General features: G+C 45.6%; 1 protein-coding gene and 1 long non-coding RNA gene across 8 annotated transcripts in view; one reads left to right on the top strand and one right to left on the bottom strand.

Moving 5' to 3' along the window:
* LOC102459807 (uncharacterized) overlaps window positions 1–19,147 on the bottom strand; it is a 51,890-nt gene that overhangs the window by 4,102 nt on the left and 28,641 nt on the right. For all 3 annotated transcript variants that reach the window (XR_012896133.2, XR_003090254.3, XR_003090253.3), the window contains exon 2: window positions 511–682. This is a non-coding gene — a long non-coding RNA (uncharacterized LOC102459807). The remainder of the gene's footprint in view (window positions 1–510; window positions 683–19,147) is intronic.
* The window catches only part of PACSIN2 (protein kinase C and casein kinase substrate in neurons 2), a 118,054-nt gene that overhangs the window by 88,792 nt on the left and 10,115 nt on the right, over window positions 1–19,147 (top strand). For all 5 annotated transcript variants that reach the window (XM_075899269.2, XM_075899278.2, XM_089769945.1 and 2 more), the window contains exons 6-8: window positions 9,173–9,348; window positions 14,905–15,025; window positions 19,010–19,134. In XM_075899269.2, the coding sequence (XP_075755384.1) occupies window positions 9,173–9,348; window positions 14,905–15,025; window positions 19,010–19,134 (422 nt within the window). The remainder of the gene's footprint in view (window positions 1–9,172; window positions 9,349–14,904; window positions 15,026–19,009; window positions 19,135–19,147) is intronic.

Here is a 19,147-nt window from a genome sequence, read left to right as displayed (position 1 = left end):
GGGGGCGGGGCCCCCCCGAGCGGGGTCCCCCCCATAGCCGCATTCCCGGGGCCGGCGCTGGCGCTCTCTCCCAAGCGCCGCGCGCCCGGGGCCGGCGCTTTCTCTCCCCTCCCCCTTTCCCCAAGCGCCGCGTGCCCGGGGCTGGCGCTGGCGCTCTCCACCCCCCCCCCCCCCAAGCGCCGTGCGCCTGGGGCCGGCGCTGGTGCTCTCTTCCCCCTCCTCCCCCATGCGCCGCGGGGGGTCAATCCGCGGCGTCCCCGGGGCCGGCGCTCACCGTGCGCCGCGGCGCCCGGGGCCGGCTCCGGCACCGCGCATGTGCCACATGCCCGGGGCCAGGCCAGTCCTGAGCACTTGGCGGGCGCAGACAAATGCCCCCGTGGGCGCCATGGCGCCCGCGGGCACCATGTTGGGGACCACGGTACTAGAATATATCTTTCACCTGCAGGACACAGGACAATCCAATTAGTTCCATCAACGTACACTTAGCAGCTATATCAGCAGTTCACTCACCCATACAAGTGCATTCTGTTTTTCCCATCTGTGCGTTAAGAGATTCTGCAAAGGGATACAGAACCTGTATCCGCCAGGTAGAGAGCCAGTGCCATCATGGGATTTGAACGTCGTGCTGGATTCAATCATGAGACGGCCTTTCGAGCCACTTGCAACCTGCTCGGTACTCCACCTATCAATGAAAGTAGCTTTTCTCATTGCAATAACATCAGCCAGGAGAGGGGGGGAGATAGCAGCACTCATATGGTGTCCAGTGGGTCTTCTCTTACACAAGGACAAGTGTCCTTAGAACCCACCCGAAATTCCTCCCCATGATACCTACCTCATTCCATTGTAATGAACCAACATATCTATCTGTGTTCTGAAACCACACAAGGACAACAACCAGGCTGGATGTACTCAGGGTATTAGCCTTTTACGTGGAACACACACAAGATTGCCAAAGAACACTCAGACTATTTGTGGCTTGCGCAGACAGGTCCAGAGGTCAACCTGTCTCCAAACAGTGAATATCCAAATGGATTTCTACATGCATACAGTTGGCTTACTCCCAGAAAAACGGGCACACTCCATGAGAGTAGTATCTACCATGACTGCTTTCCTTAAGGGCCTACCAATAGACATTACCTGCAGGGCAACAACATGGCTTTGGCCAATACTTTTGCACAGCATTACGCTATTCAGACCTATCCGGACTCAGGCACTAGATTTGGACGTATGGTCCTGTCCAATATCTGGTCCTGCATCACGGAGCATCCACCGCCAAGCAGGAACACTGCCTCGTAGTCACCTAAGTGGAGCACCCATGGGGACCCTAAAGAAGAAGGGAAGGTTACTCACTTTGTGCAGTAACTGGAGTTCTTTGAGCTGTGTCCCCGTGGATGCTCCACACCCACCCTCCTCCATTGTGCTCCTGGCTAACACAGTTGGGCGTAGAGAAGGAACAGAGGGAACAGCCGCCGGCACATGTCTGATTGTCAGTCAGGGCGATTGCACACACAGGCAGCTGCGGGACTGCTAGCAAAGTGGTCCATTTTACAGAACGGAGAGCGGTAAATAGTGGGGTCCTGCAGGAATCTGTACTGGAAACAGTGCTATTCAACATTCATAAATAGGGCCTTATCAAATTCATGGTCCATTCAGATTAATTTTATGGCCACAAGATTTAAAAATTGATCTATTTAATGATTTTAGCTGTTCACATCTGAAAGTTCATGGTGTTTTAACGATGGGGTGTCCTGACCTAAAATGGGACTACGGGGAGTTGCAAACTTGTTGTAGAGTGGTTGTTAAGAGTATGTCTACACTGGGGAGTTATTTCAAAATAACACTACTAAGCATTCACACTACCAAGCCTGTTTTGAAATAATGGGCTTGTTATTTCGAAGTAATAACTCCTGCTTGTGAAGAGGATTAATACTTATTTCAGAAGTGATTTCTTGTAACTTATTTCAAAATAACCCAGTAGTGTAGACATAGCTCAAGATTGCTACCCTCACTTCTGTGCTGCCTTCAGAGACCAGCACTCTCCCAGAAGTTAGAAGAGGTTCTGAGAGGTGGAGAACCCATGCTGCTGTGGGTTCCTAGTTAGCAGTCCATGCCAGGGACAGATTAATACAGGTGCCGCTGGTCAGTTTGCCCCCTCCCAAGCAGTGGGAGAAGTCCCAGGGCAGAAACCTCTATCAGATCACTCTGCAGCAGACATAGGGGAAGGAGTCCCAGTCTGGAGCAGCTCAGGAGTGGACATCCTGAGGACTGGGCTGCCCCAGGCTGAAGTGGTGGGGAGGGGAGCCAGAGAAGCCCTAGGCCTGGGCTGGAAACCTTGAGCTGCAACAGAGGGGAGGAGGCTGGAGCTAGTGAGAGTGTAAGCCCCCTGCGTAGCAGAAGCAGCTGTGGGAGGAAGCCACGAGCTCAGTGTCTGGACCTGGAGCGGTGTCAGGAGCTGGGGAGTGACAGAAGCCCAGAGCCCAGCACCGGGGCTTCTGTAGCAAACAGGTGAGGTTGAATCACCCTCATTTCTGTACTGCCCATCGAGGTGGGTCTGATCTCCCTACCAAGAGCAGCTGTGCAGGGGAAGAACAATTCCTGTTCCTCTACAGAATGACTAGAGCAGCAGGAAGAAGACCCAGGTGCCCAGTAGCAGGGGAGATCAGATTCCATAGGGAAGGGCTAATTTTGAGGTTCATGAAATTAGGTAGGGTATTATTCATAAATGGTCTGGAAAAGGGGGTACTGTGAGATGGCAACATTTGCAAATGATACAAAGTTACTCAAGACAATTAAGTCCAAAGACTGAAAAGAATTAAAGGGATCTTGCAAAACTGGGTAGTGGGGCAATAAAATAGAAGAAATTCAGAGTTGAATAAATGCAAAGTAATGCACCTTAGAAAATACACTCCCAACTATACATATGAAATGATGGGATTTAAATTAGCTGGTATAACTCGTGATAGAGATTTTGGAGTCATTATGGTTAATTATCTGCAAACATCTGCTTGGTGCAGTGGTAGTCAAGCGCTAACAGTGTTAGGAAACATTGGGAAAGGAATCGATAAAACAAGATGATATAATGCCACTATATACATTCATACCTTGAATACTGTGTTTTATTCTGTTCTCTCCATAGCAATATGCAGTGCTTTTTTTTGTTTAAAAAAAAAAAAAAAAAGTGCCGGTACTCCAGGGGAAAAATTGTTGAGCTCTGATTGGAGATGCTGGTACTGAGTACCAGGCAGTACCGTCACAAAAAAGCACTGGCAATATATAAAAGAATTTGAAACTGGAAACAAAAATAATTAAAGGGTATGAAATAGTATGTAGACGAGGAGACACTAAAAACACTAGGACTGTTGAGTCTGGAAAAGATGACTAAGGAGATATAACAGTGGTTTATAAAATCATGGAGGGAGTGGAGAAAGGGAATAGGGAAGTACTATGCATCCCTTTACATAAGAGAATCAGGGGTCAATGAATGAAACTACAGGTTGAACCTCCAAAATCCAGGACTCTCTGGTTTGGCAACATCTGGATGTTGCTGGATCAGAGAGCTCCGGTGCCTTGGAGTGCAAACTGCTTGGGAGCCCTGTCCCCGAGGAACCCTGGCCAAGAGGACCAGTGAGTCCCAGATGGACAGGACAGCAGCAGGGCCAGCAAGCCCCATCACAGGGGAGCCCTGGACAGATGGGACAGAAGCCGATGGCAAAAGTGAGGCAGCCAGCAAGCCCTATCCCTGGGGTTCCCGGTTGGATGTGGGAGAAGCAGGCCCACCGCGATTGGGGAGCTCCATCTCAGAGGAGCCCTAGCAGGCCGGAGCCCAAATCCAAGCCCTGCAGGCTGGAGGCCAGAGGCAGTGGGGCTGGAGCTCAGCCAGCTGCAGGGAGTTGGAGCATCCTGGGAGGCTGATAGCAGAGGGCCTCCCCTGGTCCAGCAAATTTCCTCATTTGGGATGGGTCAGGTCCTGAGGGTGCTGGACAAGGGAGCTCCAACCTGTAAAAGGCAAAAGCTTGAAGCAAAAGGAAGTACTGCTTCACACAGGACTGGCCCACAACATTTTGGCACTTGAGGTGGGGAACTCAAATGACACCCCCATGCATCTTTTCTCCTGCCTGCCTGTTCTGTGTCTTGTGCCCTCCTTCCTCCAGCACAGCACTCCACCATCTCAGTGCATCTAGAGCAGAGAGAATACATATGCACCAGCAGCAGACACAATTTTCTACACTGAGTTCTAGTGGCAGTCTGGCACCTGACAGACCCCCCCAGTCTGGCACCTGAGGCGGCTGCCTCAGTTTGCCTCATGGTAAGGCCAGCCCTGGCTTGTCACAACACACAGTCAACCTGTGGAACTTGCTGCCTGGGGATATTATGAAAGCCAAAACTATAACTGGGCTCAAAATAAATGTGTGGAGGACAGGTTCATTAATGGCTATTAGTCAAGATGGGCATGGATGCAATCCCATGTTCTGTGTGCGTCCCTAGCCCAGGGGTGGGCAAAAACCTCTGTGGGCTGGATCCGGCCCGCCTAGGGCTTTGATCCAGCCAGTGAGGCAGTTTCAGGACCCGCCCCCTAGTTCCTTGCCTCCGAACAGGAGAGGGATGGAAGTCCTTCAAACTGCTTCTATTTAAAGAGCTCCCATCTTCCCTGTGGCTTGCCTAGCAGCTGTGGGTAAAGTACAAGCCCTTTAAATAGAAACAGCTGAACCGGGCTGGGGGTCTGGCTCTGGCTCCATAGCAACATGCCTCTAGAGGAGCTCTCTCAGTTGTTTCTATTTAAAGGGTTCTCCTTTTCCCAGGGGCTGCTAGGCAACACATTGCCTGACAAGCATAGGGAAGGTGCTATCTCTTTAAATAGAAATAGCTGAGAGGGCTCTGTCAGGCAACACAGGCTGGATGGTGGGGAGCTGTGAGCCCTCTCAGCTGTTTCTATTTAAAGAGCTCTCCTGTTCCCTGAGGCTGCTAGGCAGGGCATTGCTTAGCAGCCCTGGGGAAGGAACAATCCCTTTTAAATAGAAGCACTTAAAAGGGCTTGAGTCTAACTCCCTAGCAACAGCTTTAGAGGCTGGGGGAGCTGCAAGCCCTTTTAAGTGCTTCTATTTAAAGGGCTGGCACCTTCCCTGCCCTTGTCAGACAATGTGTTGCCTAGCAGCAGGGGGGAACAGGAGAGCCCTTTAAATAGGAACAGCTCAAAGGAATCCTTCATCTCTGGCAAGGCACTAAAGGCATGGGGATCTGCAAACCCTTCCAGCTGTTCCTATTTAAAGGGCTCTTGTGTTTTCCCCCAGCCAGCCCTTTAAATAAAAGCATGTAAAAGGACTTGCAGGTCTCCCCTCCCCATGTGGTGTTAGGAAGCCAGAGATGTGAGCCCTTTCAACTGCTTCTGTTTAAAAGGATCACCTGCTGGGTGGCTGCAATGCCTGGCAGTCACCCCATGGACACAAGCCCTTTAAACAGAAGCAATTGGAAAGAGCTCACAGCTCTGCCCCACTAGCCAGTTGCCTGGGAGCTGCCCAGAGACATGAGCCCTTTCAACTGCTTCTGTTCAAAGGGCTTGTGCCTGCTGGGCAGCTTCTAGGCAACAGATTAGAAGTGGGGGGCAGGAGCTGCAAGCCCTGTGATATGAAATCTAAGCCTCCACCCCAGACAACTCAGTCATTTAGTTTAGTCCCTTACACTCCTATTAGGACCAAGTATTAATTTTAAGTGTCTTATGCCTCTTCATGAAAGTGATGTGTGCTCTACAAAACTAAAATGATCAAGTATTCACTGGAAAATGTTACATTAGTGACACATGCAGTTTTCTTCCCCCCTTTGGGCTTTTCTATTATAGCTTTTAATACAATCTGTGGCACAGTTGTTTCTGAAAGAGTAGTACTTAAGAGGGGGGATAAAACAAATATGACCTTCTGCTCGAGGCTCCGCCCCTTCTAGGTCGGCCTGCGGACACTTCTGAAATTTGTGAAGTGGTCCCTCCTCCTTCAAAAATTATTGCCCACCCCTGCCCTAGCCCCTGACTGACAGAAGCTGGGACTGGACAATGGGATGGATCCACTCAATAACTGCCCTGTTCTGTTTGTTTCATCTGAAGCATCTGACATTGGCTGCTGTTGGAAGAGTGGCAACTGGGCTAAATGGACCATTAGTCTGACCCATTATGTTCATTTACCTTTTCCATTCTTAGGAGCCCTATTTTATCTGACTGGGAATCCAGGATTTTCCCTTAAACACAGACTCCACCCGAAAGTGAGCAGAGTCCCCGGGAGAGCCGGGTGGCCCTGGTGGCAGATGGACAGCAAAGGCCTGGTCAACGCATGGGCATTGCTTTAGGCTTTACGGGGAAAATCCATGCAAGACTGCCCGGGTGACAGCAGGAGGACAGGGAGGAGCTATAGCAATCCAGCTCTCCTAAGGGTCTCCCCTGGATTCCCCAGAATCCTTGTTGAAAATGTTCACCCTAATATCTGCCTTCATGGTTTGCAGCCTCTGACACTTTCAATACAGTGTTGTCTTTAGTTGGCCCCTTAGAATATGCAGTCAACTATGAAGCCAGTCTCTCTGCTATAGGGGTGGGCAATACTTTTTGAAGGGGAGCCACTTCATGAATTTCAGAAGTGGTTGTGGGCCACTCTGGAAGAGATGGGGCTTCTGGAGAAAGGGGCAGGGCCAGGAGACTTCATGTACTCCTCACCCATAGACCCTGATTGGTTTGGGGCAGGGGAGTGTGTGAAGTCTTTGCGTCCCGCCCCCATCCTGCAGGGGCGCATGGCGCCTAGAGAGAACCAACAGCTGTTTTGAACAGCTGGCAGTTCCTTCTGGTGCTGTGTACCCCTGAGCAGAGGGGGGGGAGGGGAAATCTCTTGTCCCCAGGTCTTGTGGCCTGGGGGTGGGAGAGCACCCACAGGCTTGATCAAGGGGCTTGGAAGGCCAAATCCAGCCCACAGATGCTATCTTGCCCACCCCTGGAGTACAGGGTCTTGGAGGGGAGGTAACCAGGGGCAGGCGGGGTACAGGGTTTGGGGGGGGGGTTGTAACTTGGGGTAAGCGTGCAGGAGGTGGTGCAGGGATTTAGGCTGTGACCAGGGATAGCAGAGGGGGGTACAAGGTCTGAGAGGGGGTTGTGACCTGAGGAGGGTATAGGAGGGGATGCAGTGTCTGGGAACGTGTATGAGGGTTGGAGCAGGGGTGCAGAGGCTTTAGGTTACTTGGGGTAGGGGAAGATGGTTAGGGGAAGGAGGGGCTAGGGTGCAGGAGGCAGGCTCTGGCTTGGAGAACGAACTTAAGTGGCTCCCAGCCAGCAGCCCAGCAGGTTCCTTAGCCAGGATCCTTGCCTTTCATGACTCTGTACTGCTCTCAGCAGCTACACTGAGTGCTGAATGGGGGTAGGGCAGACAGGGACCCTATTGAGACTCTCACAAGCTGGATTCGGTGGCTTGGCAGGCCGAAATTGGCCCACAGATCATATTTTGCCCAGCCCTGCTCTACTGTCTTCTCTGGAGCAAGAGCTCCTTACACTGGAGATCAGGTTCACCTACCTACCCATCAATGTCATAAATACTAAGAGTTTGAAGAAACTGAGCCTTCATCAGTAATGATTGTTTTTGTCCTAGGATGGACCAGAGAGTTATGATTTTTTTAGATTTTATTAACTTGTCAGCGCAATCCCTGATCACAGTACCTGTTCTACCTGACATGATCTCTCAAAACAAAGGTCATATGTAACCAAGACAAAGTATCTTTACCTCTGACAGTGCAAATGCTGGCTAGATAACTAGCATTGAAAGAAGTTGTTCAGTTGAAAGCAAGAATGCTTTAGTGTATAGCAAAAAACACTCTACAAGATTGACCTATGTAGCTACATGGAAAAGATCTTCCTTAAAAGCTCTAATTTCTACTATTCAGGACCATCTGTTGGCTCTGTAAAGGTACATTCGGTAGCAACAGAGGCACTTAATTTTCTGTTGAGTTGCATGGTATTTTGTCATCATACTGTTAATAGACTTCTCATTCATGTATTTCCCCATTGAGAACCCACAAAGGAAAGGGTTCCTGAATATGGTGGTAGGTGGTTTAATGGGAATTTCTTTGGACTCTAGTGACCTGCTTGTTACATGGTCAGTCCATAGAGTGCCTTTTTAATTGTTGTAATATTAACTTGAACAGTAGGAGAAATTCTGCATGGCAGGTCAACTTCACATGTTTCACAAAGGGAAAGTTAATTTAGCACTCACCCTAAGTTGTTAGAAGAAATTTCTTTATTTTTACTTAAATCAGCAGATGCTGCCAGTTTTTCTTTCACAAGCCCCACAAACTAAGGGAAAGCTGAACTGAACAACCTTTATGTGTCTAGGGCTCTTCTATGTTGTCTGGATAGAATAAGACCCTTCAGAAGATTCCCTGGGCTGTTTTATGCCATTTGTAGATAGGGTTAAAGGTCAGGAAATACCCATCCAAACATTGTCTAAATGGGAATCTGTGTTAAATTATATTACAATATAGCTAAATTAAATCCATCCTTTTATGGATTCCATGACTCCCCATCCATTGCTGCTCTGGAGTCCTATACCATCTGGGTTCTTCATTAGTGAAGGAACGGAGAAATAGTTGGACTTGTCTCTTTTGTGTTTTTGCGTGGTGAGGGGCAAGAGCATCCAGAGTAGTCACAGTCCCAACAGATGCTGCTAGCCAAAATAATCTGATGATTTGTGCATGTGTCTTGTGCATAGTAGAAGTGGAATCTGCATGGACAACACATTTTTGAATCATAGTTACTGGAAGGTAAGTAACTTCTCTGATTTCATCCTCAAGTCATCTGAATGTGACAGCTTTACAATCTTCTCTGGATGCTGGAACTACTACATATGGTACTTAAAATGCTTAAAGAAAAAGGAATCTAGATAGTCTTAGGGATACGGTCTCATTAGCTTGTGTTCAACACCTTTAAAAGATTTCATTAATTTACAAATAAAAATATCCCCCTTATGGTAGACAGAGCTGTTGCAAATCATATAACCTAGAAAAAAATAACTTTACTAAGATAAATAAAGCAGATGTTTCTATTATAGTCTCAGTATTGACTGTTACTTTACTGACTAGTTCACCATTCTGTGAACCTCTTGTAATAGGCAAATAGTTACAGCAAGAACAACTTGCATTGCATTTTTTTTTCCAGACAAAAGAAAAGTATGAAAAATCACTGAAAGACCTGGATCAGGTAACACCTCAGTATATGGAAAATATGGAGCAGGTATTTGAACAGTGTCAGCAGTTTGAGGAAAAACGTCTGCGTTTTTTCCGGGAAGTGTTACTGGAAGTTCAGAAACACCTTGACTTGTCTAATGATGCGAGGTAAATTTAATATTTAAAACATTTCTTGCTAAAATTGCTTTAATGTTTCCATTAAATATTATGCATCCAGTAGAGTTTACAATCTGACTAAATGCTTTTTAAAATGTTTCTTTTTTTCTGGCATTAAATAGAAAGGTTTTAATAATTCAGTAGTAAGACATTTCTATAATTTACTTTATTAGTTTTGTTCAGGACAACATGTTGGAAAGATGATAATCCAATGGCTTTCTTTAAAATTTAGAATACAAAAATGGCAGAAGAGACAGTTAAAATATGCTTTTAGTAGCTTGAAATAACACTTGGCTCTTTGAGTGATTGCTTGTGTGCATTCCAAGCTAGACAGGGGTGCGTGTGTGCGTGCATGCTGAATGCACAGTCATCAGAAAGCTTTTCCCTAGCAGGAACCCATAGGTTAGTAGGGGAAGACTTCTAGAGCGGTGCCAAAATGGCTACGTGTATAGCCCCCTGCCGACTGTCCCTTCCCTCAGTTACTTCTTGCCATCAGTGATGGTCGTTGGAGCTAGCTTATCTTGCTGTGGGCAAGCATTAGTTCCCTAGCTATTGTTTCAGACAGATCTTAAGTTTTCAAGTTAGTTGGTAGTTAGTAGGTAATAGCTCTCTGTGGGGACTTCTTGTGCTTTTTCCTATGCCAGGGCTGGGGCATGCCTCGGCTCTAGGGCTTTCAAATGCTGCAAGGAGTGCATGAAGTTTATGCTTATGGGTGACCCACACAACTCCTGCCTTAAGTGTCTGGGAGTGACTCACCTCACAGATAAGTTCAAGATCTGCAGGGCCTTCACTTCAAGAATGCACAGTGATAGGGAGTTCTGCCTCTGAAATACCTTGGTGAAGGTCTCCTTTGATCCATGGCCCGTGGTGCTAAATGGGGGATTGGACCGATCGGCCTCCGTGCACAATGCACCGTTGTAGGTGCGGAGTGCACTGGCTCTGTGTAAGGAGTTGGAGAAGAGACCTCCTGCATCAGTGATCACTGGCACAGAAGGCCTCTGCATGGCACTGCTCTCATTCTCTGGAGCAGAAGTGGCAAACGCAGGAAAGTGGCAGGTCCCCTACTTTGAGGGTGAAGAAATTTGAAGGGTTGCATCCTGAGTCCGAGCACCCTTCAAAACAACCCACCCTTCCAGCATTGCTGACTCTGGCAGCACGCAGCTGGTTCCGTCAAGTCCGGTACTGGTGGACTTTCCATCGCAAGAGAACCAGATGGAGAGATGTGGATATGCCTTCCACTCCCAAAATTTGTGAGGCAGCCCAGGACCTCATCAAACTAATGTTGGAACAGTCAGCGTCTCCAAGAGAGTCCCTACCTGCTGGTCCGGCACCCATACTGGGTCCAGTGCGTGCAAAGGGGAACCCCTCCCACGTTGAGAAAGTCTCCTTTACCTCAGTACCATTCCCCAAGTCGGGACCACTCACCTCGGCACCAATCCTGCGATGGCTCCTGTGTAAGGTAGAGCCCTTCCAGTGATCTCTGACATCTACATCATAGTAGGAACCAGAGACCCGCAGGACTAAGAGGCGGCTCTCATCTGTGCATTGTCATGTGGAAAGGCAAGAGGTGTCAGTGCAGTGGCCTCCTCAGTGGCAGGCGCCACCCTAGTTGCCCTTTTGGATCCCCTGGGCCTACCATCAGGCACAGACAGTGGGCTCGAGGTCAACGTTGGTCGCCTCTGTCAGCAGGGGCACACTGTTGGCAACATTAGGAAGATTGCTGTAGGAGGTGCAATCTTCCTTGCAGCACACAGGCTCTGGGTCGCAGATGCCCACTACTCAGCTGTTCAGGGTGCTAGTGGATTCCTGTTTGGCACCGAGCCCCCAATTGTAGCAAGTAGGGGGCTCCCAGTATGCATTCCAAGTTCACGGGGAGTCAGGCTCCCATATGCATTCCCTCCTTTCCCTGTAATTCACAAGGTGCTGATCAAGATCCGTGAGGACAGGGCAGATTCCATTATGATAGCACTGGCCTGGCCCAGGCAGAATTGGTACACAAAGCTGCTAGCGTTGTCAGTGGCCCCTTCGATCCCTCTCACCTCAGTCTCAGATCTTGCTGTCCCAGGATCCCGGTCCTTTGCTGCATCATAAACTTTAGGACTTGTACCTGACTGCCTGGAGGCTCTGCGGTTGTGCAGCAATGTTTGGAGAAGGAGCAGCAGGTCCTACTGGGTAGTAGAAAACCCTTCATGTGGGCAATATATTTCCCAGTGGAAGAGGTTCCCCATATGGGCCTGTCAGCAAAACATCAAACCCCTGCAAGCAACTTTCCCCTGACATTTGAATACCTTATGGGGCTAAATCAGCAAGGGCTCGCACCTCCTCCACTTGAGTACACCTAGCTGCAATATTGACATTTCACCCTGGGTCTGGGGGACGTTCGGGGTTTATAAATCACTTAGTGGGCCGGTTCCCTAAGGGGTTGGATACGTTATACCCTCATGTGAGGGACCCAGTGCCTCAATGGGGCCTGAATCTGGTTTTGGTAAGGTTAGTGGGTCCCTCCATTTGTCCTTGTTGTATTTGTCTGAGAAAGTTGTGGGTTTGGTGATCATTATTTCAGCCAGACGAGTTTCTGAACTTGAAGCATTTGTCTGAACCCCCTTATACTGTTTTCTTTAAAGATAAGGTTCAGTTGAGACTCCACCCTTTGTTCCTCCCGGAAGTTGTCCCCCATTTTCATGTGTCCCAGGACATTTTCCTGCTGGTTTTCCAAGCCAAGCCTCACCTTACCTCTCGGGACCGGTCCCTGCATTCTCTGAATGTGAGGTGTGCCTCAGCTTTTGGAGTGCACTAAGCCTTTCAGGAAATCCAACCAATTGCTTGTGGCCATAACAGATAGATAGAATGAAAGGGTTCCCCCGTCACCTCCTGTAGGATCTCCTCCTGGATCACAGCCTGTATCTGCATTTCCTATGATTTGCCAAAGGTCCCAACCCCTTAGTTGTCCACCCACAGGCCTCATCCATAGCCTTTCTTGCTCATGTTCCTGCCTAAGGCATTTGTTAGGCAACCATGTGGTTGTCAGTCCACACGTTTGTCCCACACTGCCATCCAACATCAGGCTAGAGAGGACACTGCGTTTGGAAGGGTAGTGTTGCAGACTGGTGATCTCCAATCCCTCCATCAGATAGCAGATTGGGAATCCCCTAACTTGGAATGACCTTGAGCAATCACTCTGTTATGAACAAGGGGAATGCTGACCTGTACCAGTTGACTAAGGGGTTAACTCAGATACCTAGCAAAGGTGTTGGCCAGGGGCCAGGAGAGCCATTTGCAATAGAGGCTTGAAATTTGAACTGAATATAGATTCCCTGCCTTCTTTCTTTGTGTGGGAGAAATAAACCAGGAGTTGAGAGAGATGGAGTGATTTAAACCCAGGCAGGGCTACCATCTCCCCCCCGCCCTGGGAATGTAGAGCATGGGAGCGGACTGAACAAACAGAAAATTAGAAGTGAGTGCCAGGGAAATGTGAGTCCAGTCATGTTCAGGGTAATTTTTCTTTATTTTGTGGTTTGGTTTGAACTGCTCTGTGAATCTATGCCTCCCCCCATTTACTACTAAACTTTGTGCCGAGACTTTTCTCTGGTTTTTTAATGTTTCCCTTGGTTGCTCTGTAACATCTAGCAAATCAAGTATGCTGTATCAAGTTTATCTTTTGTTTTGTAATAAAAATCACTTCTAAGGTGATGATTTGATTCGTGTGTCCTGGAAAGTCTGTATGTGTGTATCAGCATGCCTCTGGCTTAGGGGTCAGCTACCAGAGACTGCAGTTTGTTTTTTCTCTTTTCTTTTTCAAGCTCTTTTGGAGCAAAGGAGCTTGGGGTACCCGTAGGGGTGATTTCAGGTATTCACCTCTGGGTTTTTTAGGGATCAAAAGCACTTGATGGTTGCCGCAAATTTCCCAAAATATGTGTATTAGGATTTTGGGGGGAAGTTTTTGTAACTAGTGCCTATAGAGGCAAGGATTTGAAGCTCTCTTGCACCTTCTGCATTTGGAATGCTAGAGCGGGGAACAGGTTTGACACACTTGAAGAAGAAAAGACTGTCATGTACCTTTGGTAACTGGTGTTCTTCGAGATGTTGCTCATGTGCATTCCAAACCCTCCCACCTCCCCTATGTTGGAATAGCTTCTGGCAAGAAGAAACTGAGGGAGGCTATATACTTAGCCAGATTAGCACCACTCTAGGGGTCTCCCCTGTCAACCTACATGTTCCAGCTAGGGAAAAGCTTTCCTAAGACTGGACATGAGCAACACATCTTGAAGAACACCAGTTACCAAAGGTACATAACTGTCTCTCTTTGACAGGAAAAACTAGAATCCATTAATTTCAGAGTGCACAGATATGATGGCATAAACATGTCTGACACCAATCATTGTTAAAGAGATAAAACTGAAGCAGTACTGGAGATATTGAAACCATTTTTCATTTGAAATGGATTAAAATGTGGGATAAATGTTAGTCTGTCATCACTTGGATCTTGCCCACATCTTTATTCTGAAGGCTATTTTTATATCTCTTTAACCTTATCTGGAACATATTACTATTTAATTGCTGACAGCATTGTTAGGAAATATATATTGTAAGGAAACAGCAGCCAATTATTGGGGTTAATTTTTTTAATTATACTTTTGATTTTCTGGCATTTCAGGTTTTTCTAGTATACCTTAATGTTCCTAGTAAATACGTTTATGAACATAATTTAGACTAGAATTCATTAGTTTTACACTATAATTTTTCATTCTAGTTTAGGCAAGCTTGATGAAAATTTTGCTTAAGTGAATTTTTAGGTAATATTATAAATGAATTCATTCTAAAAAGCGTTTAAAACATTTATCACTTACAGTTAACTATCACTGCTTAACGGTTACACAGAGGATGCTACATAAATAAAAACAACCTTTTGAGTTAAATAATTTTATCAAAAACTCAATAGGTGGGCCACATAGTTTTTCTTTTTATTTCGTTGCTATTGCTAAGATTTGCACAAGAATTTCATACAGATGTCTTTTGTCCTACACTACAGAGTAGTGTTTTGGCTCATGTAAATCACGGCAAAAATACAGGTTGGACCTCTCTGGCCCCAGTACCCTCGGGACCTGACTCGTTCACATGTGGGAATTTGCCGGACCGGGGAGGGGGGTCTCCTGCTACTGGTCCGCAGCCCACTGCCTCTCCCCACTACCAGTTCAGTGTGTCTCCTTCCCCCCCTTCCCAGCTAGGCTGCTGCGCTGCTGCATCTTCAACTACCTGGGCTGCCATGTCCCCGGTCCCAGCCCCGGCTCCACTACCGGGGCTGCTCTGGCTCCGGTCCCAGTTGTGCTGCCACCAGCTCCACCTGGCTCCCAGCTGCCAGCTCTCCTACCACTGGGCTCCCAGTCAGGACTCCCTGGTCCAGGAATATCCCTGATCCCGCTGGACCATGGATGTTACTGGACTAGAAAGTTCCAATTTTGGGAGGTCCAACCTCTATATAATTTTCTATTCTGATTTACTGGATTCTAGTAAATCTATATTAAATAGAAAAACAAATTTATCTTGCAGTTACAAAAATATCTATCGTGAATTAGAGCAGAACATCAAAACAGCAGATGCTATTGAAGATCTGAGGTGGTTTAGAGCTAATCATGGTCCAGGGATGTCAATGAATTGGCCTCAATTTGAGGTAAGAATTTATACCTTTAAAAACTTGCTTTTTTGATACTTGATTTGTCTTTCATTCTTCCCCTTAATTGAACAGTAATTATTTGTCTTGTTTCAAAAAGCTGAATTCCTTGCCTCCCTGTTTGTCTTAATTTTGTTATAGCTTTTGGGTGAGTTAATATTTTGAACCATACTTTGGCTGTTTTTATACAGATAAACAAAAAATTTTTTATGTGCTATGGCTTTCACTTCAACTTGGATCCTGTTGATCAAAAAGCAACTAAGGCTATGTCTAGACTGTAGGCTTCTTTTGGAAGAAGCTTTTCCAGAAGAGATCTTCTGGAAAAACTTCTTTCCAAAGAGAATGTCCATACAGCAAAAGCGCATCAAAAAAGCCATGTACTTTTTTTGAAAGATAGCATCCACATTGATTGGACACTGTCTCGCATTTAAAGTTGTGATTACTATGGACAGAGTAACCACCAGGGCACCTGTGCTTTTTTCTGGAGGCCTTTTCTTTTGGGGGAAAAAAAAACCTTTTCCACCATACACGTATGCCTTTTTCCAAAAGAGCTCTGTTAATATCACTGTCCTTCCCACCCCAAATAATAAAATGGGTGCTAAAAGTATGCTTAATAGGAAGGAGTAGGAGATTTTTAAAAAATTCACCTAATTTGAGCACCGAGTTGATAGAATTAAAATATCACTTTCCTCCATAAGAGAACATTAGACACACCTTGCTTGAGATCACTCCTGGGGAAAATGAGTTTTGGTGGCATTAATGTGCTGTGATTTTTGTTTAAACTTTGTAGACTAACGAAACATGTAGATGGTATCATGAGCTTTTGTGGGCACAGCCCACTTCTTCAGATGACCGGAGTTGTTTATTCATCGACAGTGCCAGGCCTCTTAATAGATAAGATGCAGATACTAATATAATGTAGGTTATTATTTTTCTAATAGAATTTTTTTTCTTTACATGCAACAAGGAGGATGTAAGTAAGATTTTTTTTTTTTTATGGTCAAATGTATTAGAAATGCTGTCATATGTTGTAAGTATGCTTAAGTCAATTCCTTTTTAAGTTATAGTAATTTAAACTTCCAATTTCTATCTATATAAAACTGCTTAAAGAACTTGTCCTCTATTAAAAATAAATGGCGGTCTGCTTGTTAAGACTGATGGAGCATATTAATTGTGTAAAAAAACCAATCATGATACCAGAATGTTGAGCTTTGATTCATTTTAATCCTTATTTGAATTCTTCAACCTTTTGTACAACAGCCTAACTCTGACTTTGTAACACTATTTACCCTAAAAAGTGGGAGGAAGAAGAAACCATAGGGTGCGTTGGAATTTTCCCTAGACCAGTGTTTCTTGAACTTTTTAAGATGGAGGAACACCAAACAATTTTTTTATGAGGAACACCAAGAACTTCTTGTTGAGCACAAACAAACAAACAAAAGAGGACAGGGAAAAGTTATTGAGCAAAAAAAAAAGGGGGGGGGGAGGATTCTGAGGGAAAGTTATGGGGGGGGGGAACACAGTTTAAGAAACACTGCTGTAGGCTGTCCACTTTGGCCTTTTTATTGCTGCACTGTTGTCATTCAGTTCATGTTTTAAATTAGCATACAATTCAGGGTTGACTTTGCAGCTATCAGTTGTGTTTGAAATCTTCACTGTCATGCCTGCCTGTCTACCTACATGCCTTTAAGTGTGCCAAAATACCAATATATATTTTATTAAACTTAGGGAGCTGCACCACAAGGGCTTAAATTGAAATGCAAAATCGTCATATTTCATGCAATAGGTCACATCTAGAATAGTTGCTTGTTAAACAAGTTGACTTCTCCATAGATCATTCTTAATATGTGCTTATCTATTAAATTTAAATCTTGGAAACTATGTGTACTATCAGTGCCCGGCTGTTTTGTAGCAGTGGATGAGCACTCTGCTACCTATAGAGTCAGTTTTTTGTGATTTCTCCCTTAATTTTAGATTAGTGGCAGCTGGATTAAGTGAACATTGGGGAATTTGGCATTCTTAGGCTACATCTACACTGCCATTTTTTTGAGTCAGAAGATATGCAAATTGCGCTCATTTGCATATCTTCTGCTGATCCTTTTTGCAGAAGAGGTTTTGCCGCTAAAAAGCCCCGTGCAGACAGGGCCATTTGTTGGAATAAGGGATCTTGCACAAAAGGGTTTTTTCCCGACAAATGGCCCCTTCTGCACGGGGCTTTTTAGTGGCAAAACCGCTTCCGTGAAAAGGATCAGCAGAAGATATGCAACTGAGAGCGTGATTTGCATATCTTCTGCTGTAAAAAAAGGCAGTGTAGACATAGCCTGAGAGGCAGGGAGCTAGAATGTAAGACTTCAGTTACGGCAAATTATAAATCAGCATATTGCTTCTGATCTTGACAGTGGTTCACTTGACTCTTAATTTTGTTGCTGATATCCAGGGCAAAGTTTTAATCTTTATGCTATTTGTGCAGAACTGCTATATGTATACATAAGCTATGGATCCTACAATGGCTGTTCCCTTGCAGAACCAAAAGCTTGACCATAAGAGAATTTTGATGCTCTCACTTGAGAGAATTTAAAAGTTTTCTGTTGCCATTTACCTAACCCTTCCTTTGTTTAGATATCAAGTTAAAGGTTTTCCTTTATGGCTTTCACTTGATACATTAACATGTTTTGATAAGTCACAGTGAATTTCCCTCCCTTGATTACAGGGTGGGGAGTAGAAGCTCCCTATGAATGGGGGGACTGATGTTTGGGGAATCAGCTCCATGATGGGGGGGGGAGAGGGGGCATTCCTGCTTTGTGGTCCATTTCAGCCCTTTTGGGACTTGCTTCTTGCACTCTGGCCCACTTCCAGGTTGCCTGGTGGCTGCTCAGGTACCTTTTGGGTTCTGCTCCCTACACCGATCAAAGTCCCCACTATAGCGCCTTGGTCCTCTCTAGGTCCTGATCCTGTGTCCTGCTGTCCCCAACCCCTCCTGCCTCCCCTGGGCTTCATAACTGTTTCTTAGAAGTAGAAACAGACAAGGTGAGGGGTGGTAGAAAACAAAGAGTAGGTCTTCTATAAAACAGTAGGCTAAACATATGTCAAATATAGGGTATTGGAAAAGAAGAATATGTATGCAAGACTATAATAAGTTTAAAAAAAAAACTCTGTTAAGTTCGTGGAGGATGGGTGCATCAGTGGCTACTGGCCAGGATGGACGGAGATGGTATTTCTAGCCTTTGTTTGCCAGAAACTGGGAATGGATGACAGTTAGGAATTTACCTGTTCTGTTCATTCCCTCTGGGGCACCTGGTATTGGCCACTATCAGAAGACTGGATATTAGGGGTAGATGAACCTTTGATCTAACCCAGTATGGCTGTTCTTATGTTAGCAGTTTTATAATGGCCTTTGAACCACTAGTGCTCTGAGGAGCGTTTGCTGGATCCTCTTTGTTTCCAGCTGCACTACAACATTAAGATAGCTAAAATATTTTTAAAATATTTGTCCATTGGCTCTGAATAGGAAGTGAAGTGACCTAAGATTTCTGCTAGGTCATTGGAGAGCCCCCCATACTAACAGTTAAATAGAATCAAGATTTGTATGCCAAATAAAATATGCCAGAAATAACTTATAACTTGTTTGTACAGAACTTATAATTTGTTTGTATATCTGATTATACATTGCACCAGCAATCTCTCTTGGCAGTCATTTAGCCTTAGGTTAAAGGGCAGCTAAATATTGTGTGGCTTTCATAGTCATGGGTATGGTGTAAGAGGCTGGGAGAAGTATGGATGTCTAGCAAAGATGCACAGATCCCTCATCTGGAGGGCAAAGGAAAGAAAAGAACAGATCTAACAATAAACTAGAAATATTTAAAGTATTTTGTTCTCATTGGCATACACAACTGATCAGATACCTTAATATAACTGAATTTCAAAATTACATACTGTGCTGCTAATTATCTTAAACTCTCAGCTGTTTTTGCATTTGTTTTGCAGGAGTGGTCTGCAGACTTGAACCGTACTCTCAGTAGAAGAGAGAAGAAGAAGGCTTCAGATGGAGTGACTCTAACTGGTGTTAATCAGACAGGAGATCAGGCTTCACAGCAAACCAAGCAAAGCAGGTAGAACATTTTT

The sequence above is a fragment of the Pelodiscus sinensis genome, chromosome 1 (assembly GCF_052426305.1).
Source record: "Pelodiscus sinensis isolate ZL-2025 chromosome 1, ASM5242630v1, whole genome shotgun sequence".
Lineage (NCBI taxonomy): Eukaryota > Metazoa > Chordata > Testudines > Trionychidae > Pelodiscus > Pelodiscus sinensis.
Note: the sequence above shows the minus strand (reverse complement) of the source record. Positions and strands in the feature narration are given on the sequence as shown.